This window comes from Eutrigla gurnardus, assembly GCF_963514095.1.
Source record: "Eutrigla gurnardus genome assembly, chromosome: 6".
NCBI lineage: Eukaryota > Metazoa > Chordata > Actinopteri > Perciformes > Triglidae > Eutrigla > Eutrigla gurnardus.
In genome coordinates, this window is record NC_139920.1 from 2,340,705 (window position 1) to 2,365,896 (window position 25,192).

At 44.1% G+C, this 25,192-nt stretch overlaps 1 protein-coding gene across 1 annotated transcript in view; it reads right to left on the minus strand.

The window, feature by feature from the left end:
- The window catches only part of naaladl2 (N-acetylated alpha-linked acidic dipeptidase like 2), a gene marked incomplete at both ends in the record, with an annotated part of 796,426 nt that overhangs the window by 374,082 nt on the left and 397,152 nt on the right, over positions 1–25,192 (minus strand). Inside the window, one exon of the mRNA XM_084012385.1 lies at positions 23,602–23,730. Within this exon, the coding sequence (XP_083868511.1) occupies positions 23,602–23,730 (129 nt within the window). The remainder of the gene's footprint in view (positions 1–23,601; positions 23,731–25,192) is intronic.

Consider the following 25,192-nt stretch of genomic DNA (forward strand, 5'->3'; position numbering starts at 1 on the left):
TCTTTTTCCTTGTTTTAATTTTACTGTGACTTAAGTTTTCTTATTCATACCACTCATTTAATTGTTTTCCAGCTGCCTGTAAGACATACTATGAAACGGTACGCAGGAGCTTCAGACACACACAGCCTGATCTCGCATCGCAGGCGGAAGCTGTGTCAGCTCGGAGTCGTTCCAGGAGAAAGAGGGTAAGACTTATTAGATTTATTAGATCCGTTTTTGGTCAATGTGACCAAACCTACCTAAACCTATTTTTCAGGTGCATTAATAGATGGGTTGTGTCCATGCGCAGTGCATCGTGCAGTACTGATTGTCTTTATTGATTGTTTTACAGCTGCTGGAAGCGAGACGGAGTGTGCTTGCTGGCGATGAGGTGGACCGTTGGAAGAGCGCCACCACAGACATGATGTCTGATGAGGAGGACGGCGTCGTTGGCGGGGTGTCTGGATGGATTGTGCGACCTCCATCCTCTCGTAGCCAGGAGCTCACCGAGCTCTGTGCGACTCTACAGTCGCGATTAGAGAAGACTCCCAAGTACAGGGCCACGCACCGCAGGCGGCTGTAAAATTGACCATATTCGGACAGAATGTCGCCAGTTCATTTGTTTGTTGTGTGGGCAAATTTGTACAGTTGTGTGTTGTGTTGTCAATAAAGCTCTTTCTTTGAATACTTCCTCCTGGCAATTTTTCCTTTCCTCAATAAATTCATTCATATTTATATTTATAAATATATAAATAAATAAAAATAAATATATGTATGTGTATATATATGTATAAATATACATATATATATATAAACATATATGTATATATATATATAGTGATAGATCTGCTAACCAATCACTAGTGATTATTCTTGTTTAAAAGACCCAGTGTGACCAATAGTAACACATCTGCCAACGTGGGTTGGCTTTACACGTTGGCATGATCAGATCTGCCAACCAATCACGAGCGATTATACTTGTTTAAAACTAGTGGTTTCATCCAATCCTGAGTGAGGATATTCAAGCCATCTCTGGCCAGGCGCGGTTTCGCTGCTATTCATATGCTAATTAGAGCCTTCGCTGTGGTTCGTTTTCGACAATTTTCGGCACAGACGAACGCGGCGTTCGCAGCCTGTAAATTGTCGTTAACTCCCGAAAATTAGGGAGATTTCCGGGCGTTTACAGGGACGAAAATCCGACTTTTCATGCAGTGTCTGGCCCCTGAGTACAGGCGGGACTGGCTTGAGTTTCTGAGTTCATCCCTCCCCTCTACGCCTCGAACTGTCACCAGCCGCCGCAACCTGAAATCCCTCACTCCCTCCGCTCTCTCCTCAACTGTTATTTCCTCAATACCATCCTCAGAACAGTTCTCCTTAATGCCTACTGAGGAAGCCTCCTCCATCCTTATGTCCTCACTCTCCTCTTCTTTGGACACTCTCTGTCCCCCAATCTCATGACCTGCGCGATCATCTCCCTCCCCTCCCTGGCTGTCCGAACCTCTGCAAACCAACAGATCATTGTTGCGAGCGTCAGAGAGAAAATGGAAAATATCGGGCCAGCACGAGGACCTCTGACTTCACCTCAACTGTTTCGGCAGCTTAATCTGCCTTCTACCTGGCAAAGATCAACTCTTCTGCCTCCAACCCCAGGAAACTCTTCTCCATGTTCTCCACCCTCCTCACCCCTATGACTTTGCAACTTACTTTACCAAGAAAGTAAATGACATCAGCTCCTCATTCACGCCTATTCCCTCCCAGAAAACATCTCCCCCAACTCTCAACTCTGATGGTCTTACCAGCTTTAGCCCCCTCACCTCTGAAGACGTTCACGCACTTGTTACATCTAACCGTGCCACCACCTGCTCCCTTGACCCGATTCCCTCCCCTCTTCTCCAGGACATCTCACACGACATCTTGCCATTCCTCACCACCCTGATCAACTCCTTCCTCACCTCAGGTGTCATTCCAGTGGCTTTTAAGACAGCTACCGTGAAGCCTCTCCTTAAAAAACCCACCCTAGACGCTACTGACATCCAAAGCTACAGACCTGTATCTCTTCTTTCATTCCTCTCTAAAACCTTGGAACGTGCCACCTACAACCAACTGTCATCCTATCTCTGCAGAACAACCTCCTTGACCCTAATCAATCAGGATTCAGGACTGCTCACTCCACTGAGATGGCCCTCCTCACAGTGACCGAGTCCCTGCGAGACGCCAGAGCCTCATCCCACTCCTCCGTTCTCATTCTCCTCGACCTATCTGCTGCATTCGACACAGTCAACCACCAAATCCTTCTCTCTACTCTGGCTGAACTTGGCATAACTGGCTCTGCTCTCACCTGGTTTACATCATACCTGACAAATCGCACCTTTCAGGTCACATGGAATGGCTCTATGTCCAAACCCTGTTCTCTGGACACGGGTGTCCCTCAAGGCTCAGTATTAGGACCGCTTCTGTTCTCACTATACACCAGATCACTAGGTTCTGTTATCACATCGCATGGATTCTCCTACCATTGCTACGCAGATGACACCCAGCTGTTCCTCTCTTTTCCCCCGTCCTCTGACACTCACATTGCAACTCGCATCTCGGACTGTCTGGCTGACATCTCTGTCTGGACAACTGCACATCATCTGAAGCTTAACCTGAATAAAACCGAACTCCTCTTCATCCCAGGGAAAGACTGCCCTCGGACTGGTCACTGTCGAGGGCATCACAGTATTGCCGTCGTCAACTGCGAGGAACCTGGGTGTAATCCTCGATGGCCAACTATCCTGCACCCCCAACATCACTGCTGTGGCCCGATCCTGCAGATTTGCCCTCTACAATATCCGCAGGATTCGGACCTTCGTCACAAAGGATGCAACGCAACTCCTGGTCCAAGCACTGGTCATCTCCCGCCTTGACTACTGCAACTCTCTCCTGGCCGGACTCCCGGCCTCTGCGATTAAACCATTGCAGCGTATCCAGAACGCTGCAGCACGCCTTATCTTCAATCTACCCAAATTCTCCCATGTGACCCCCCTCCTCCGTGACCTCCACTGGCTCCCTGTTGCAGCACGCATCCAATTCAAGACGATAGCACTGGCCTTCAGGGCCATCAATGGAACGGCACCCATCTACCTTCAAACACTGGTCAAACCTCATGCCCCGAAGCGAGCACTTCTCTCCTCTACTTCAGCTGGCCGGCTGGTACCACCATCGCTGAAATCAAACAAATGTCGCTCAGCAAAGTCCAGACTCTTCTCTGTTCTGGCGCCTCAGTGGTGGAACGAACTCCCGACCAATGTCAGGACAGCAGAGTAGTTTGCCATCTTTCGAAAAAGGCTCAAGACTCACCTGTTCAGACTTCACCTCGACTCTACATAGCATGACCCACTAACACCCCCCCCCCCAAAAAGAAAAAACCTTACCTATAGCACTCTGATCATAGCACTGTCGCTCTTAACGTACTACGTTACTCAGATGAGGACCTAACACTTGTTCTATTTTTAGCTCTTACTTTATCGGCTTACTTTATTTATTAATGATACGTTGTGGTTTCTTTGTTTCCTTCTTTTGACAAATGTACTTATTGTAAGTCACTTTGGACAAAAGCGTCTGCTAAATGACCTAAATGTAAATGTTATTGAAAGAACATCACATTATTGTCATGTTTATTTTAACTTTCACAAATTAAACTGTCTAAATAAATATTTATCAAACACCTCAGCCCAGATTTTTATTTTACCTGCAGTGGGACTAGTTGATGGTACAGCTGGTTCTGTTGGGAAAGCGTCTGTGTCTCCAACAGGAATAATTCCACGTAGTGCTGTGTCCCCGATGATGCTGGCAATACGGGTATCTATAGGTGAAAGCTGGGTTGTTGTTTGTCCTCCTCCAGTTACAGATGATTCATGTCTGTGGGCCGTGACACGTTTTTTGACACTGACTTTGATGTCAGACCATTTATTTTTTATTTCTGAGACTGCTCTTTCCTCTGATCCAACATGATTAACTGCAGCCGTTACCTTCTCCCACGCCAAATGTTTTCTTTTGTTGGTCACACCTGCATTAAAGGAGAGATCCGGTCATTTTTTACCCCATTTTCGTTGTCCCCAGGGTCATCCCGACTTTTCAGAAGCAAAAAACCCGACAAAAATTGACGTTGTCTAGCCTGAGATCTGTACCTGCCTGGCAGCCTTCCAGACCCTCTCCAATGCTAACCCATTGGGGCAACTTTTATCTGCTTTTCTGGGCCTCAGAAAATAATTCCAAGACCAAAGCAACACAGGTTGGATCCTTACGAGACACAACAGTGCTCGTTAAGCTCAAATAGTGTGGCGAAACGACATAAATATGTGTTTTTGTATGGAGTTACTCACCTCAAATCACCCCGTAGACATTAGCAGTAGATAGCCGAGCACTCATCCCTCCCAGTCACTGCAGAAACGAAAACGTTTTCCTCGTAGTTTTGATTTTGTATCCATAAATAAACGATCGAGCAGTGCAGTCGTCATGTCCATAATAAATCCATGGAGCTGTTATGTCCATATGTATGAACGATTGCTTACAGCTAAACAGCAGCCCGTAGCCAAAACAATGCAAGTCTCGCGCAAGTTCCCGTCTGCCGTCCTCACGCTGGAGCTGTTTACAAGCCAGTACAGTGACAAATCTTGGACAGTCGCGCGAGGGTCACTTTGAGCACACCTGGAGTCGAAAAACATTTACAATGGCAAGTACTAGTTAGCTAGCTTTGGAACCTCTTGCTCGATCTCACTCTGCTGATGAGAGACTGCAGTCTACACACGCGACTCCCACTAGTGCTATCAACCCAACTAGCCTACTGAGACTGCACAAGATTTGTTGTCACTGTAGCAGGTTCAACTGTCACAAAGGCTAAGCAATCTTACTATGAAGTTACACTGTCATATGGACATGACAGCACTGCTCGATAGAAAGAAGTTTGTCAGTGCCTGGCAGCCTTCCAGTATTTTTTGGTAGGTTTCTACTTCTCCTACAAGTACCTCAATCTCTGTGTCGGAGAAATTCCTCTTCTTCACTCTCTTTGCCATGATTTCGGAGAGGGAAAAAGTCCAATGACGCATTCTTAAAGGGATGGCTGCTACCATATATGGTCAATAGGAGGCGTTTCTGAATGTAAATGAGCCTAAACATGCACGAGCATGGTAGTTTAGAACAGGTGGGATTTATCAACACAGATTACTTAGTGGTAATTATGTGTTTTCTCGTGAAATTCAGCCATGCAAACCGGATTAATTTCACCAGACAAGAACTATTATCCATCGGACAGCCAACGAGTAATGGAACTATCTGGGAAAACGAAAGGCGGGGGAATTTGCTTCTACATTAACAAAAGCTGGTGCAAGGATGTCACAGTTCTCAACAAACACTGCAGCCCAAACTTGGAATACATTATTTTAAACTGCAAACCCTTCTTTTCCCTATGAGAATTCTCCTCATTCATCCTGGCCGGAGCGTACATTCCCCCGCACGCCAGCGTGAGTGATACTCTTCACACCCTTGCCGATCAAGTAAGCTTTTTAAAACAAAAACACCCAGACTCTCTGCTCATTATCATGGGGAACTTTAACAAGGCCCACCTAAACCACGAACTGCCGAAATTCAAACAGCACGTCAACTGTCCTACAAGGGAAAACAACATATTAGATCACTGCTACACTATACTGAAAGTAGCTTACCGCTCTATTGCACGGGCAGCCCTAGGTCTATCCGATCACTGCGTGATACACCTCATTCCCAACTACAAACAGGCGTGTATCTATTCTAGCAAACCTAACTGTCAGATCAAAGAAGGCCTTCAAGATTCAACAAACAGAAGCTTAAATCTGCAAAGCCTGTCACCAAAACCCTCCCGAAATGGACAAAAGAAGCCAAAGTGGTACTGCAGGACTGCTTTGAATGCACTGACTGGAATTTACTGGAAACTGCTTCAGAAAATCAGGATGAAGCCTGGGACACTGTGAACTCATACATCAGTTTCTGTGAAGAAATGTGTATGCCAACCAAAACTTTCCGCATTTACAACAATAACAAACCCTGGTTCAATTCTAAACTCAGACAACTTCGCCAGGCTAAAGAGGATGCCTTCAGAAGTGGGGATAGGGCTCTATTCAAGGAACTCAGAAATTCACTAAACAAAGAAATCAGATTGGCCATGAAAAGCTACTCTGAAAAGTTGAAAAACCAGTTCCAAGCAGACAGGTCCTCTCTGCGGAGAGGCCTCCAGTCCATCACAAACTACAAGAAACCCTCTCCCACTGCAGAAGCTAACCTTGGTCTGGCTAACGACCTTAAAGCCCTGATTATGCTTCCGCGTAGTGATCACGCAACGGCCACGCAGTTGCTTGGAGACCGTGATGGTTCTGTGTTGGGTTTACGTGTCGAAATGCAATTCAATGCCACACTGGTAAAGGGCGCTATGTTTTTTGTAAAGACCGACCGAGACTCTTGACGTATATCGTCGTTAGCCTCGTTATAGCCTATTTGTTTACTTTCCGGCTTTAAACATCCACTATTTTTCAGAACTTGGTGTTTTATTTCTTTGTGCAAAAGCGACAAGGTGCAAACAATAAAACGATGTGCAAACAATAAAAGTAGCCTTTTAAAAGTTTAAATGGCGGTGTTTATGAGTGGAAACCGGATAGCGGTCTCCAGCGGATGTAGTTAGCGGACCAATCACAGCCAATGCCGCTGCGTTGGTGTTGCGTTGGATTTTTGGGAGGTGCACGTCAGGCCCTTGCATTGGACGTAAGGGGGGTCCGCAAGGACGTAAGGGGTCCGCAAGCCCCCTTGCGTTGTGTCGACGCGGAAGCATAACTTGGGCTTAACACTTTCTACTGTCTGTTTGAAAAAGACTCATTCACGCCCCCTTCCCCCGAGCCACCTGCCACCTCCATCTACATCGCCCTACAGGGCAAACAGGTCAGTGAATGATGCAGTGAACATGGGGCTGCACTACATTCTGCAACACCTTGACCAGAATGGCACCTATGCAAGGATCCTGTTTGTGGACTTCAGTTGGTGTACAACACTATCATCCCTGGAATCCTCACTGCCAAACTCTCCCACCTCTCTGTTCCCCCTGCCATCTGTCACTGGATCAAAAGCTTCCTGAATGACAGGAGCCAACATGTGAGGATGGGAGCCATCACATCAGACTGTCAGCACTGGTGCTCCTCAAGGGTGTGTCCTATTGTTCTCCCTCTACACCAGCGCACCAATCTGTCTCAAATGCCCGACATAGGAATTTCCCTGGGCTCGAACTACATCCTCTTCCCTTCCGGGAATCCACAGCAATCTGAGATCAAACAGGGATTTCACGCTGGATTTCCAAATAATACGAGCGATGGACTGCATACACATAGGGCCCTAGTTTCGTGGCGCAGCGCAGGGCGGCGCAGGGTGGCGGAGCCGGCGCAATGCAAGTTTCGACCCGCGCAGCCTTGCGCACGGTCAGTTTGGCAGTTTGGTGGATCGCCTGCGCCAAGATGGGTGTGGCGGCGCAGCAGGGGGAGGCGTCACACATTCAGCTTGGCGTAGCGGAAGTTTCGTGGCAAAAAGCCTCGCCGAGACTGTGCTGAAAGCTCGCCAGCTCCAACCTGGTCTACTTTCGGCGCAAGGCGTAAATGAAGTCCATTCATTCAATGCGAATCACAGCTGGCGGATCGGAAGTTTGGCTGACGGCGCACAGTCCGCACACGTCACCAAGACCTCACAGGCAGGTTTCCACAGTTCCAGGCACATTTAAATGCAATAAACAATCACAACAAACACTATTTAATGCAACTAATTGAATCAACACGTGAATGTATATCTATATAGATTGTCCCGTCACATCTGACGTCAGATCAAAGGCGGATGGCACGCGTAACGGAAACTCAGCCTCTCGGACCAAAACATCTCCCTCTCTCTCTCCTGTTTTTTATAATATCGGCATTGTTATTATTATGATACGCGCGCACAGCGCGTGATGCGTGTGGTGGGAGCGGCGGCGCTGCTTCTGTCATCGGGTTGTCAAGTGACGGAACTTGCACTGAACCTCCCCTAACGCATTAAAGGGGAGAAGAGGAGCTCATTTGATTGGTGAAGATCTGAATCGGCTGTATTAATCCCAGTCCACGCCTCGTCTCTTCCTCGTCTCCCACTCACGCCTTCTTCTCCTCCCTCTTTCCCACTTGCGCCGGTGGGCGAGACGGGAGGTGTGCCTGCACGAGCCTGCGCGGTGCACGAAACTTGCAAAGTCCAGGCGGACACACCCCGTCGGCGCGGCGCAGGTGCGCTGAAAGCTGACTGCGCCTGGTCTACGAAACTAGGGCCCATACTATCTCCTAAGTCCTCTGCGTCTGAACTAGACAGTTTTCCCAAATTAAGGTCACTAACAAATTGTCTGAACTCATCTGTACTGAATGAGATTTTAGAGATATAAAGATTTTTATAGAAATCTAAAAAAACTGTATTAATTTCCTCTGGAGTAGTGCATATCTTGCCTTCTGAGGCTTGTATTGCAGAAATGCATGCTCGTCTCTCATTAGTGCGAAGGCGCATGGCTAACTCATGTGACGGTGTACTACCATTGAAATAATGATGTTCTCTGGAATTCTGGATGAGAAACTCTGCATCTTTTCTAAGAAGTGCATTAAGTTCATTTTTCACCCGACCGAGCTGAACTGCTCGTATAGCACAGAAGGAATTTTGTTGAGCTTTTTCCAATTTTGTCAAAAATGTCTCTAACTCAGCAGTTTTTAATCGGCGTGAGCGATTTAAAGCTGAAGCAAAAGATGTGACATTGTCTTTCATAAAACCTTTAATGGCTTCCCAAACAAACCTAGTCTTCCACTGAATCTCCATTGAGTGAAATAAATTCATATAGCTTTGATTTAAATTGAGCACAAAAATCATTATTTGAAAGTAACGTAGTATTAAATCTCCAACGAGGCGCTTTTTTCTTAATGGTTGGAAATAAAAATTTAACATTAACTGCATGATGATCAGATAGAGAAGCCAAAATTATGTCAGATTGTTGTGTTACTGGAATTAATGTATTAGATACAAAAATATAATCTATTCTAGAATATGATTTATGTCTATTGGAAAAAAAGGTGTACTTTTTAGCTCCTGGATTGGAAAATCGCCACACATCCACCAGATTAAGGTCTAACATGCACTGTTGTAGTGCTTTTGAACAGGATAGCTGGGCACTTGCCACTCGAGGATTTGATTTATTTAACATGGGGTCTATTATAGTATTCATGTCTGCCCCAATGACTAAATAGTAATCGGATGAATTCATTAATAAATTGGGTAGTTCTGAATATAATTTTTTGTCATAATCAGCTGGGGCATAAGCACTGACAAAAATAATTTTCATATTTGACATTATTACTTTTACAAAGGCAATCCTACCTTCATTATCGCCGCCAATATCAGTGATGTTTAAGTCCAGTGAACGTCTAGTAACTATCAGCACACCTTTTGTTTTATCATCCACAGAGGATGAGGCTACAACTTCATATTTGGGGTTGCTGAAGCTCTTCACTGACTTACTGGTCAGGTGTGACTCTTGAATAAGAGCCACATCCACCTGATTCTTATCGATAAAATTTAAACAAGCTGCTCTTTTGGTTAACCCATTTAATACTTGCACATTCCAAGATAAGATAGATAAACTAGTCATTACTGTCACTAATGAATATAAAATATTCGCCTGTACAAATCTTGCCCGCCCCCCTCTCCCAGTGCAGATCACTCACCCCCCACCTCATTCCCTTAGGCAGATTCACAATGGAGCTCGGCCTTGTAGCTCCTTCAGGCTCTGACTTATAGTTTTTGGATTAAACTGTATTTCCATGTGTCAAGTCAACAATGGTTAAATGGCAACACACACACCTTCCCTTATGCCCCTTCACACATCAATATTGACATGTGACCAAAATCTCACATACACATACCTCAGATGTTAGCATATGGATACTTTTGCATAATGTTTTAAACGCAATATTGGGGGAAAATAAGACAAATTAAATTTGTGAGGGAGAAAATATTTGCAAAAAAATAAATAAATGAAATAAAATAAAAAATGAATTGGGACAAAATAAAGATAAATTGGGAAAAAATAAATAAATAGAAAAAAGGAGGATAACTAAACAAGGGCCCACTTTTTCATCAAGAGTTAAATACATCCTTCCCTCTTAATTCATCAATTGCAGAATTACTATTAAAATAAATAAATGACCAAGAGAACAGAAAAAAAAAACGGGAGTATTCACATAGTTCTTATACCGATGTTTTGTTACCATATATGGTTAATTGGGGGTGTTTCTGAATGCAAATGACCCCAAATGTGCACAAGCATGGTGGTTTAGAACATGTGTGACTGGAGTGCGCATGTTTGATAAATACCGATTTTGTTGTACTTACGCACATTCTAAATTTCATTTGCAACATTTAGAACCTTTTCTACGCAGGAGCCAACAAGACCACATCGTCCGCAAAAAGCAGGGATGAAATCCAGTGGCTCCCGAACCAGATCCCCTCCGGCCCACGGCTGCGCCTAGAAATCCTGTCCATAAAAATAATGAACAGAACCGGTGACAAAGGGCAGCCCTGCCGGAGTCCAACATGCACCTGGAACAGGTCTGACTTACTGCCGGCAATGCGAACCAAGCTCCTGCTCCGGTCATACAGGGACCGAACAGCCCTTAGCAGAGGGCCCCCGGCCCCGTACTCCCGAAGTACCTCCCACAGAATGCCACGAGGGACACGGTCGAATGCCTTCTCCAAGTCCACAAAACACATGTGGACTGGTTGGGCAAACTCCCATGAACCCTCGAGCACCCTGCGGAGGGTATAGAGCTGGTCCAGTGTTCCACGGCCAGGACGAAAACCGCATTGTTCCTCCTGAATCCGAGGTTCGACTATCGGCCGAATTCTCCTCTCCAGTACCCTGGAATAGACTTTCCCGGGGAGGCTGAGAAGTGTGATCCCCGATAGTTGGAACACACCCTCCGGTCCCCCTTTTTGAATAGAGGGACCACCACCCCGGTCTGCCAGTCCAGAGGCACTGTCCCCGACTGCCACGCGATGTTGCAGAGACGTGTCAGCCACGACAGCCCCACAACATCCAGAGACTTGAGGTACTCAGGGTGGATCTCATCCACCCCCGGTGCCTTGCCACCGGGGAGCTTCTTAACTACCTCTGTGACTTCAGCCCGGGTAATGGGTGGATGAACCTCCGAGTCTCCAGCCTCTGCTTCCTCAATGGAAGACGTGTCAGTGGGATTGAGGAGATCCTCGAAGTATTCCTTCCACCGCCCGACGATATCCCCAGTCGAAGTCAGCAGCTCCCCACCTCCACCGTAAACAGTGTTGGTGGAGGGCTGCTTCCCCTTCCTGAGGCGCCAGATGGTTTGCCAGAATTTCCTCGAGGCCGACCGATAGTCCTCCTTCCTTCCTTAAAGTATGGCAGCGCTGGGCTCGGAATGGCAGAGCTCTGACAGGATCTCAGTCAGAGCGAGCCCCGTTTCCGGGTGCTGGTCGCATTTTATCTTCTTGGGCTGAGGCTGCCCCGTACAGAGGTTGAACTTTCACGCAACCGAGTCTTACTGGTCAGTTATCTCTGACGTGAACTTACAGAAATGTAATATGAAACATGTGTGGATGTTGTCCTTCAGGCGTGTATCTATTCTAGCAAACCTAACTGTCAGATCAAAGAGGGCTTTGAAGATTCAACGGGTTCCTGCTTATCAGGTTAACATGTCACACTGTTCTAATGAGTACAACCAGTGATTTACATGAGTTCAGTGAAAAAGTCTAAACTGAACAAAGAGCCTAACATTAGATAACAGATTAATTAGATTCTATGTGCTCTATAATATAAAGACATTTGGCAAATGACCACAGAAATAACAGCGTTACAGTGAAACAAGCTTCCAAGCATTATTAATGTTGAAAATCCATATAAACAACATTGGAGGCGGTAGTGAATTGTGACAATGACTAAAAGCCAGTTAGTGGAGGGAGGGCGGATGAAGGATTTACCACTCTGGTCTTTTTTCAGTCTAACTTTGTGCTATCCACTGGTGACAATTTGTTTTCAAATGGAGGTACCTACTACAAGCGACCCACTCTCTGGACGGAGACTAGACACACATCTCTGGAACAATACCCAATTACAGTGCAAACTTCTCCCCATTTATTCTGTTTTCTTTTAGCCACCAAAGGCTCCCTTGTTTCCACCCTTATGTCTCTTCCTCTTGCCTTCTTTTTAACTACCCCTCCTCCCACCTTTGTGTAAATCTCCTACAAAGAAGTATGTAGTTGTATTATAATTGGTTCCCAAGCACCCATTCCACAACTATCAATGCAGCAGCATCTTGACTTGGAAGACAGGTCTGAGCAAAGAAAGATAAGTACGAAGTATTGTGGCCATTGGGCGAACACAATTAATGGCATGCTTTGACGTGTTTGTTTATGGCGGGGATCATACCTGGGACAGCTCTGAGACTCTAACATAATGAATAGAGCAACAGAGCATGCTAGAGATACAGCTGCCAGTGAATGGACAATTAGGTACAATGAGGGGAGAGGAGACAATGGGGTAAACAAAGTAAACACTCAAGATGGATTTTTGGAGGATCCTTTGGATGTTACAGTGTGACTGTGTAGAGCTATAAAGATGTATTTGACCTGTTTAATTTGGTAACATACCAACAGACCGGTTGGAACCATACATGCTATGTATACAGTAATAATATGACTCCATGGAGTAGAGCATGCTACTGAATCATGTTGCTATGGAGAGTTCCATGAGGATGTATCACTGCACCAATATACTCTGTTCTAACTTTAATCTACAGGTCATTTATAAAACTGTACCTGTTAAACATCAACAATTGTATACAAAACGTAATTTTTTTAAAATTATTATTTAGCTATTTTCTTGTTCTACAAAATTTTGACCTGAGTGGAAATTAGGGAATTTGGAAAATCAATGAGCTTTGCTGAAAAGATGGTGTACCAAAAAATACAAATTGTGACACTGCAATGAAAATGTTATGACAGAATAGAATGAATCATGTTGTACATGAAACTTGTGAGTTAAATGCCCACTGAGGCTTCGACTCCAGAGACGGAAAAATGTACGAGACAAAAACATTATATCTATCATTTTAGTAGTCCATTGCTTAATAAAGTAATTGGATATTCAATGCATTATTAAGGAGCAATAGAAAATACACAACAGAGAAAGCAAGACAGAACAACTAATTGGTCTCCTTTTTACATAAACATTTGCATCATTCCATTCAATCTTTTTTGAAGTCACCCCACAAGTTTTCTATTGGATTAAGGTCCGGGGATTGGGCTGGCCACTCCATAATCTTGTTGGTCTGGAACCAAGATGCTGCTTGCTTACTGGTGTGTTTGGGGTCGTTCTCTTGTTGAAACACCCATTTCAAGGACATTTCCTCTTCGGTATAAGGCAACATGACCTCTTCCAGTACTTTGATGTATCCAAACTGATTCATGATTCCTGGTATGTGAAAAATATGCCCGACACCATAGTATGAGAAACATCCCCATAACATGATGCTTGTGCAACCATACTTACCTGTCTTCACAGTGTACTGAGGCTTGAATTCAGTTTTTTGGAGTCGTCTGACAAACTGTCTGCGGCCCTTGGACCCAAAAAGAACAATCTTGCTTTCATCAGTCCACAAAATGTTGTGCCATTTCTCTTCAGGCCAGTCAATATGTTCTTTGGCAAAATTGTAACCTCTTCAGCACATGTCATTTTTTCATCAGTGGAACTTTGCAGGGGATTCTTGCCGATAGGTTGGCTTCACATAGGCATCTTCTAAGTGTTACAGTACTCACAGATAACTTTAGATCTTCTTTGATCACCCTGGAGCTGATTATTGGTTGAGTCTTTGCCATTTTGGCTATCCTTCGATCAATTCGAATGGTAGTTTTTCATTTTCCTCCATGTCTTTCTGGTTTTGGTTGCCATTTTAAAGCATTTGAGATCATTTGAGCAGAGCAGCCTATAATTTCTGCACTTCTACTTCCTCCAATCAACTGTGTAATCAAATTAAGCTGTTCTTCTAAACAGTGTCTGGAACGACCCATTTTACTCCGATTTTCAGAGACAAATGCACTTTAACCAGCATGTTTTTTCACAGAATGAATGACCTCACTAAATGAACTCCACATTTCTATTATTTTAAACACGCCCCTTTCAATTAATAAGCAGCATGCATGTCATGAATGTTTTCTATTACTCTACTACACCTATTAGTAAATTATGTGGCATGTAGAGATATAATTTCTACCAAAAACTGTCTGGTTAGTGATGTTGGGCTGCGTATTGCGGTACAGTGCTAAAGCATGTTAAATGCTGCAGAGATATTATTAGCCAAAATTAATTTTCGTTTATTTGGCATCGGGTAAGTCATTCATTTCAGGCTCAGATCTAAATGCTAACTGTAGCTTATTTTACATTGCTGCTGGTGCTATTCCTCCATTCTGACTCATTGTCTGTTGCGTAGGGCTGTTTATGTCTCCAATCTCAACATACTTTTCCTGATTCAGACTGGTTTGTGCAGGTAAAAGTTTGCATTTGACATGTTAAGTTTCATTATGTGGAAAATGTATAACGTTACCGTAGAAGCTACAATTAGGTGTCAAAGACAAAAAAAATGTTGCCTTTGAAGCTGAGGGTTTGTATTTTATTTTACTGTGAAAGAGACAATAATGTATAGTAACATGTGTTGTCATATTTTTGTTAACAAATAACAAGTTCCACAATAGGATCACAGGAAAGACAAAGAGTTGAATAAAAAGAGCTGAACTTGTGATAACTGCTGTGGGCTGTTTATGTGGGATGTTGACATACTTTTCCTGATTCAGTCTGGTTTCCCCATGTGCAGGTGCAGGTCCACATACACAACACAGGGAAACGGTCACATAGTGGGCCATTACACACACACACACACACACACACACACACACACACACACAAATCACACACAGAACTCAAGGAGAAAAGTTGAAACAGAAGTAAATAAAGTCGAAACAGAAATTTGAAAATGGTGAATAACCGGACTCCAAACGTAAGACAACTTCTGAAGTGGAGGCAGCATCCGTAGTGTATATAAAATAACACTAAAACAACAGACCCATAGCGTGCACTGAGAGCACGCACTCGCACAGAGAGCAAGGGCAGACAGCGCGCATGGAGAGCACACACGGAGAGCACGCACGGAGAGCACGGGCAGACAGCACGCACTGACCCACAGCGTGCACGGAGAGTGCAGCCCAACTTACCGGTCATGGCGCTGGGTGATCCGGCTGGTGCTCCGTGAATAAATCCCTGTGCAGGTGAAGCTGGAGATAATCCAACCTCTGTCTCACACGCTCTGGTGCGTCTTCTGCTGCCTTCGGTCGGACGGAACCCGGGGGCGTGTGTCCGACAGTGGGGCAAGTGTGGTCTCTTGCGTTTCATTTTGACGGCTACAGTCCGTGTTAGCTTCTATGTGTGTGCTAACCATTTCACATCGGGCTGCTTCAGTAACGAGGGTCAGTACAAAGCTGGCCTTGCCTCGACACTGACCCTAGTAAAAGTATCTGTCCCCACAATACGGGCCCCAGCAACTTCACCTGAGCCACATAGGCGAGCCATAGCGATACATCCACGTAAACATTGCCGCATGCTGCCGCGTAGCGCAATCAGCGTTGTCTCCGTCGAGTAGGCGATGACAGACGGAGCTCATTAGCATTTAAAGGTGCAGACACAGAAACAGCCTGTTCTCAGTAGAGCTCATTTGAGCAACCTTTAGACAGCTGAAATTCAGGACCACAGATGGGTTTGGGGCAGTGCATTTCGAATACAGTGTTGTTGGACCTGACAGCTGTGTGAAATTGATGAAAACAGTATAATGTGTGACCTTTAAAATATCAGGAAGTACATCCTCTTGTTGTGTTGGCTAAATGGAAAATGTTACACCACATTTCATGGCGGATGTATATATTTATATATAATAATTTTGCAAGAACAAAACCATTTTCAGCAGTGTATTTATAGAGACCTTCTCTGGTTTGTAAAGCAGAGCGCCACCTGCTGTGTCCAAACACATCCAGCGTCTTTTCCAGATAGTGATTGTGCGCTCAATGGTGGAGCGAGTATGTGCGTACTGCTGATTGAACGGCACCTCCGGATGAGTCTGATAGTTGGTGAGTGATGTCATCAACCACGGGGCCAGGGCAGATCCTCCATCTCCTAATACCGTGTTTTTCAAACTGGGGGGCACACCCCCCCTGGAGCTATAAAATGGTGGCACGGCAAGTAGGGCCCTTTGATTTCCGCAATGTGGAAAACGTGGACTGAATCACGGAATTTGACATTGAAAATTGAATCAAATGTAAAACAGAATTTCGTTGAATTTTTAAAAAAACGGGGGTTTCCCGAACATTATAAGTGTCTGTCACCGCACCTAAGCCGAAAGAAAACAAAAAACACGTTGTCGAGAGTCTCTATCATATTTTAGTGTAATTTAAAGCTCTGGTCTACGATTTGAAAGATTTGTCAATTGAGCCAAAACTTTGATCCAATCCTCGCTCACTTTCCTGCTCACGTCTCGTCTCGCCTCACTTCCACGTTTGAAACTACGAGCGGACAAGATGCTTGTTGCCCTGAGCAGTTCAGGAGGGAAAGCAGAGTGGCGGTAGCAAGCAGCCTCTGCTTGCCCCACCGGCAAAGGCTGAAAGAAAGAGAAAGTCTGTCACTGAAAAGACAGACACAAAGCGGAGATGTGATGTAAAGAGGGCTCAAACCCGAGTAAACCTCGGGTTATCATTTGAACGGTGGCAAAAGCTCCGCGAAGATATGGATCTGAAGAGCGTTGCTGATACACTGATAGTGTCACGCCGGTGAGGTAATGTCTCGTCTTGGGTTTCTGTCTTGTCATTTCCTGTCTTATTTTGAAAATAACTCCCTTCTCGTTTCAGGTCACTTGCCCTTCCTCATGTGTTCCCTGGTCTGATGTCATCCCTGATCCCTGATTGTTGCCACCTGTTGCTCGTTATCCCTCTGTGTATTTAAGTCTGCGTCTCCCCTTGTCTTGTGCCAGTTCGTTATTCGTCTTCTGTCACGTCACGTTTCACGTCACGTTCCACGCCACCACAGGTTAAGTTAAGTTGGGTTTTTTGTAGTTTTGCTTGTAGCCTGTTTTTCCTCCGGTTGGAGCGGTTTTTGTTTGTTCATTGTTATTTTAGAAATAAAGCCTTTTTCCTGCCACTACCCTGCATCTGAGTCCTCCCTCCATGCCCAAGGTCTGACAGATAGAGTTTCTGTTGAACAGCAGGGCTCTCAAGGCACACGCATTTCAACCTGGTAACACGCTCACACGCCACATCTAGTATTTCTCACGCAGACAATAATATAATAATTAAAAAAACATTCTCTTATTTTACGCAAATAGTTCACCGAAATGTGTTTCTGAAAACATTTTATGCGAGAAATAAGCTATGCAGTTGCTGAATCTGTCTTTATTTTAGATCGACAATGGTAAAAGATTTTCGAGAGCTTGCGGGAGGCGGCCCCGTCCCTCGAAACTCGCCTTGACGCGACGGCAGGCACGGTCAGCCAAAATCTCACTCTGAACTAAGTTAAAAATGAGAGAGCCCTGGAACAGGTCATCTTTCGTCTTTATTGTGGATGTTGTGACAGAGATAACTTTCATGCCGATGCTGGCTTATGACTGTGAAAGCTGAGGTTAGTTTGTTTTTGTGTTATTAGACGGGGTCGAGACCATTTCTGTCTCTGCAGTATTTATTTGTTTGACGGAGACATTAGCCTGGAGGGGGGGGGGGGGCTGTTTTTCGTGGGAGGCTCCGAGGGGAGGACGATACGAGCTCAGAGGGGAGGGATTAGGGAGCACAGAGGGGAGGGGTGTGTGTGTGTGGCTGGGGGGGGGGGAGCTTTTTTCAAACCTTTCAAATCGTAGACCATAGCTTTAAGGGCACACTCCTTCATCCAGCGTCTCTCCACTGTCTGTTTCAACGAGGGGCGGGGGTGAGACACACACGGACGTTGAAGACGTTGATTATAACTTTTCTCTGAGTTTTGTCAACATAAGAATGACTCGACCTGAAAGAGTCCTTATGATGAGCAGCTACAAACAGAATCTCACATCAGAAACCTTCAATTTGGGAAAAAATAAAACGGAATCTGGAAAATGAAAAATGATTTCATAGAAGGGGGGGGGGGTGACATTTTTTTTTTACGGGAATAGCGCCCACTGCTGTAGGAATTATAATGAATTTCTAGGAATAAATGTGTTAGTGTAGTGCTTTTTATTTTAAATGGCCATAATACTATACTTGTAATATATTGAAAATAATAATTGAAGAATATAAATGATACAAATATTATTGTAATTTAAATCCTAAAGTATTATGCAACTGTAGAATTGGAAAAAAACGCAATAACCAATTATTTTGGACAAACATGTCAATACTCAAATGTGCGTAAGTGTGACCTTGAGTGTGCATAGAATTTGTTCTTAACTTAAGAACAAATCCCACATAAGAAAACATTGGTGAATTCTAGAATCTGAATGAGACCTGTATTGAATTTTCTCATCCTGTATTTGTGCTGAAACCTTGAAATTAATCCATTCAATTATGATACATAGGTACAGCTATATAAGAACAACATTAGAGCTGCTGTTACAAGCATGAAAAACATAAGAGGAAGCCCCAAAAATGGAATCAATTATAGAAGAAAGCGGAAGCAGTAGAATTCAATGAATGTTTTCCTTGTTCTGTGAAATATATTTTTATTCAATATAAAAAGTGACTTGACTGCTACTTCTACTAATTAGTTAGAGACCAGGAACATAAAGGGACAAGGCACTGTACGATCTGATCCCTCGTGACCTCTTGCCTGGCAACCACATGAATCTTCCCTGTGGATAGATGACTAGCCTAAAGACACAAATACCATGTAGCATGACCTGCAGAGATAAAGAGAGATGGCAGAAGAGAAGTTAGGCAGATTTTAATGAGGTAAATGAGAGGGTGGCGTGATGTGCAGTGCTTGCTGCTGATGAAAGTGGAGATTAGGAAGCAATAGGAGAGGGAGCAAGGTGGGGGGAAAGGGATGTAGTGCGTAAGGGGAAGGGGAAAAATAAAAAAGGAGGAGGCGGCAGAGAAGGGACATGAGAGAATGCGACGATGAGGTGTGTTTTTTGCTATACTTTTCAAAGTTTAAAAGGATGGTAAAAGTTGGGAAGAAGACGTCTGCGAGGGCTGAATATATCTGCAAAACACCCCCAGGTTGGAATAAAGAGGCTGAATCATAGAGCTGCTGCAGCCTAGTCAGTAGAATGGCCAATGCAGCGTGTTTGTGAATGTGGCGTGTGGGATGGTGTGTGAGTGAAGTTAGATTTATTTAGATCACATTGAGAGTGGCTTCCTCCTCCTCTCACAGAATAGGTGACACAAAAAAGTCTCCCCATTTCTTGTGATTATGTTTCTCTCATTAACTGTCATTTCAGTCTGTTAAGAGAGCAAGAATATGTGGAGATAAATGAATGCAAGCAGTGCACAGAGAGAGCCTGAGGAGAACAAGGGGCCTCATTCACCAAGCGTTCTTCTGAAGAATTTTCTTCTTAAACCCCACTTACACACAGTTTTCACAAAGATTCTGATATTCACCAATGTTTTCTTATTTCTGAAGAAAACACTTAACGCACATTTGAGTGCCAACATTTTTGTCCAAAATAATTGGTTATTGTGTTTTCTTCAATTCTACAGTTGCATAATACTGTAGGATTTAAATTACAATATTTTTAGAATTTATATTATTGTTTAATTATTATTTTCATTATAATACAAAGCATTGTGGCCTTTTAAAATAAAACAAAACACTACACTAACACATTCATTCCTATATATTACTAAACAGTTCTGTGGGTTTCACAACAAGGAGCTGCTGGAGACACATTGCTCATATATGCATCTTTGAGTAATTCATTATAAAGTCCAGCAGCAGTGAGCTCTATTCCCATAATGACTTATTGTATTAGGAGATGGAGGATCTGCATTGGCCCCCTGGTTGATGACATCACTCACCAACCATCAGACTTACCCAGAGGTGTCGTTTATTCAGTGGTATGCGCATACTGGCTCCACCATTGAGCGCATGATCATCATCTTGAAAAGACGCTGGATGCGTTTGGAGACAGCAGGTGGCACTCTGCTTTACAAACTAGAGAAGGTCTCTATAAATACAACCGCTGAAATGGTTTTATTCCTGCCAAAACATTACAGCCTGTAGATGACCTCAGCCAAATGCAACATCGCCATGAAATGTGGTGTAACATTTCCCCTCCAGCCACCACAACAATAGGATGTGCGTCCTGACCCACTCCTGGGACCAGACAACAATCCTGACCCACTCCTGGTAGCAGACAACAATCCTGACCCACTCCTGGGACCAGAGAACAATCCTGACCCACTCCTGGGACCAGACAACTATCCTGACCCACACCTGGTAGCAGACCCCAATCCTGACCCACTCCTGGGACTAGACAACAATCCTGACCCACTCCTGGTAGTAGACAACAATCTTGACCGACTCCCGGGACCAGAGAACAATCCTGCCCCACTCCTGGGACCAGAGAACAATCCTGACCCACTCCTGGTAGCAGACAACTATCCTGCCCCACTCCTGGGACCAGAAAACAATCCTGCCCCACTCCTGGTAGCAGACAACAATCCTGACCCACTCCTGGGACCAGAGAACAATCCTGACCCACTCCTGGAACCAGAGAACAATCCCGACCCACTCCTGGGACCAGACAACAATCCTGACCCACTCCTGGAACCAGAGAACAATCCCTCCCCACTCCTGGGACCAGAGAACAATCCTGACCCACTCCTGGGACCAGAGAACAATCCTGCCCCACTGACTTGACTTCTGACTGACTTGACTTCTGTTGTGATATGACACTATAAATAAAATGTAATTGAATTAACACCGCAGTGAGCCAGCTGATGAGTCACAATACATACAATAAGCTCTTCAAAACACAAATCACAACGAACAAAATAACGCTATTAGAAACATGGAAGTTGCAATGATTTTCATACTGATAATTACAAAAGGTCACAATAAAAATACTGTTGACCTAGCTGGCCTGACACAGCTGCCCTGTCTGGAGCTTCCTGATGGTGCACTTCAACTAGTAGCATCAGGCCTCAACAGTAATGCATGTTCACACCAGTTGTGCAAAAAGTGGATTATTTGTGTGCCACTATTGCATACAAATTCAATGCATTGGCGAAAATAGATCAGTGTTTGCATTGACATTTTTAAAATTGAGTGAGACATTGACGTGATGCTGTCACAAAATTCTATGAGCATTGAGATTGTCCTGAAGTTGCTGTATCACAAATGGAAGAGACATATCTTGTCTCCTGTGTCTGTGCTCTGACAGAACTCTACAATAGTAGCTCATACTAGTCCAGACACCAGACCAGACTATGTGGAGGAACCAGAGACTGTCTGTGGTCCCCCAATTCAACGATAATAGCTCATAGTAGTCCAGAAACCAGACCAGACTATGTGGATTAACCAGTGACTGTCTGGTCCCCCAGAGGTCTACGATAATAGCTCATAGTAGTCCAGAGACCAGACGAGATTATGTGGAGGAACCAGAGACTGTCTGTGGTCCAAACAACAAGGTCTCTGCTGTAGTTGTCTAGATTATCTTATTTGGAGTGTTGATGGAGCAGCTACAATATTAGCATAGCCTAGCACCCATCAAGCCAGACTCCATTCAGAAAACAAGCATTTTAAAACAAGCATTTTAATTGTCTTCTTACAAAGACCTAACAAATTGTGCCTTCAGACTTTTTACACTGTTTTGCCTGTTTATTGCAATGAAATTTGTTTATTTATTTTGGGTTCATCCAGCTGTAGTAAACCAGCGGACGTGTCTTGCTAGATACACTGGATCCAACTTGGTGAAATTCACCAAGCACATCTGGATTATGTTATGAGCTCAGACAGGAAGCTTTGATTTCCTGGTGTATCTTAGACTTCCAGAACAAAGCAACAATAGTGGTTATTTCAGCCATCATTGATGAAATGATGTTGGTATCTTTATTAAAATAAGCCGCCTGACCCCTCGTCTCCCATGCGTCTAGCATGAGTGAGGCAAATAAACATAAATTATCCTGTGGTCAATCTCGGGTGACTAACGCTGGGAATTTGCTTTGTGTTTGGTGTTAACACACCTTAATTGTTGCTCACTGTTTTGAGAAATTTGCAACCAATTGTGGGCCTTTAACTTTAAACAGCATGGAGAGTAAACAGCAAAAGGAGTACCCTAAAATCAATATTTTAAATATTTTATAATCCATATCTGTTGCATTTGTGATATTAAAATATTCCTGTTACATTCAGAACCAGAACAAGACAACAACTGTGGGGTTCTGTTTTGGCTGTTATAAAGTGCTATTATTATTTTATGTCACAGTGTCATTATTATGCTCACTTATGACTGCATAGTATCTTAATTACTGAAAATATGAGATGATTAGGGTTGCACGGTATACCGGTACTAATTTGGTACCGGGGTACTGAGGCATTTAGAACGGTACTATATTGCATTTGGACGGGACCGGTACTTGCAGCGCCGCCGGCAGCGCCCGCAACAGCGCGGCGAACTCGCCATGTGACGTCACCACGTTGTAACTACAGCTGAGAGGACGAGGAGCGAGCCGCAGCTTGGAGAGATAAAAGGAAAAAGCAAGCAAGCCGGAGGAAACCGCTAGCAAGTTAGCGAGCAGCGTGGACGGTAGCAACAAACGGAGCAGGAGGAAAGCTTGGAGAGAGCGAGCGCGAGCGAGAGAAGCAGAGAGGAGAATGGCAGCTGCAACCGTCACCACGCCGCAACTTGCGGACAAACCAGCGCCGAAGTGCGATATGGCCGTACTTTAGCTTAAAACAAATGCGCAAAGCGAGGCAGTTAACGCCGATGCACCACTGTGTAAACGGTGTTTAAAACACGTATGGCTAACGGTGGAAACACCTCCGACTTAGCCAAACACTTAAAGGACAAGCACCCAGACCTGCACACTGAGTTCAGGGAACGACAGGTCATTTAAACTCATGAAAAAAAGCCACATTCAGTGCTAAAAGCAAGCGCCACCGACCTTCACTCTTAACAAAAGTAGCTCTGGAAGAAAAAAAATGAGCTGGTTTATTTATATTATTATATATTATATTATTGTATTTATATTTTAACATTTTTAAAATTGTGTGCATTAGAAAAGCTTGTCTTTGTGGTATTTTATTTTATTTGCTGATTAATATGTTATTGTTCTAAGATTTTCTACTAAAATAAAGTCAGTAATGACATTTTTTGTGTTCACTTTTTATTTGAAAAAGTATTGAAAAGTACCGAAAAGTACCGAAACACATGTTGGTACCGGTACCGGTACCAAAATGTTGGTATCGTGACAACACTAGAGATGACTAAAAAAGTGCAACCGTAGGTACCAGTGGTAGCTAACAGCTGTAGTAATACTTACTCTCTGTATGTCTGAAGTGAGTTGCAGCAGTGTTGGAGAAGCTGTAGCTCGAAGAGTCTCTGTCCCTCTAACTGGAGAGTTCAGGCTGATGTATGCCACTGCACTGCTCTGTAGGATCACACTGTTATCCTAAAGGGCACACACACACACACACACACACACACACACACACACACACACACACACACACACACACAGGTGACCATCATTACACTCAAAATTACATTCATAACAATATAATTGTTGTCATCACACTTATCATTATCATCATTATCTCAAGTCTTTTTCAGTTCTTAGGATTATATTATTTTTCGTCTGCTGTTGCTTGAAATAGAATTTCATCTAATTTAAAACCATCAGATTAAAACTAAAATTTTAATTCTATAGAGTAAACCAAACTATAACTGAGCTATGTGGGAATGAGAATATGGCCTTTTCACAGCAGCCATTTTGACATCATTGCAGGGTAAACAAGTAATTGACATTAATTATGGCCCTGTTCCATTTCGGCAGGCCAAGGGCCTGGTGTTGCACATGCTGGCTCATTGGTATGACTGTGACACACTAAATAAAGTGGGTCCATAATTAATTTACTTAATTACATCTGTTTTTACTCTGTGAAAAGGGCCTACAATGAAGAGCCATTCTTAAATGAGACTTACTCGATCAACACAGTATGGTCTGCTTGCAGGCAAGGATATCCTTCTGGGAGAATAGTAACATCCACTATTTTTGTCACTGTTCTTGTAATCCTTAATTGTGGCAATTCCAGCCTACAAATGAAACCTTATACAAGTTGCAGCTGAATTCCATCTAGTGTCAGTACAAGCTGATGCATGGATAATACATTTTTAAATTCTAATTTTAATAATAATAATACATTTTATTTGTAAAGCACTTTTCAAAAGGTAATCTCAAAGTGCTACAGAAACCAGAAACAAAATAAACAAAAGACTAAGAGAAAAACCAGACATGTTAAAATCAGCAATAGATAAAACAGCTAAAGGAGGAGAATAAAATGCAGAGAGAGAATAAAAACATCAATGGACGACCTAGGAAAGCCTGTCTGAACAAAAAAGTTTTAAACCCTTTTTTAAAGGTGACCACAGACTGGGGTTGTCGTAGGTGTTCCAGATGTGGGGGGTTGCGGAGCAGAAGGCTCGGTCTCCCATGGTGCGGAGTTGTGTGCGGGGCTGATGGAGAAGGTTGGTACTGTTGGGACCTCACCATGAGGACTACACAATGCGGCCTACAAAAGCCTTCACATGCGGTCAGGACAAAGGAACAAAGGAGATAAAAAACTACAACCGCCATTTCAGTTTCACTTCTCACCTGGGTGCGAAGTGCAACGTCACACAACTGGTGCCCTATTGGCTGACAACCACAGGTACCCCAGGGGGTCCCCGGGAGCAGCTGTGAGCTATATAAACCGACGCCATCTTAAGAACGCTCTTCCAACTCTCTCTCCACCGTAACACGCGTTACAACAGGAGGTGGCTCCTCCACCGCGGCACACCGCTGCAACAGGAGGCCAAGTCTCTTCCATCGCAACACCACGTTGCAACAGGAGGCGACCCCTCCACCGCAGCAC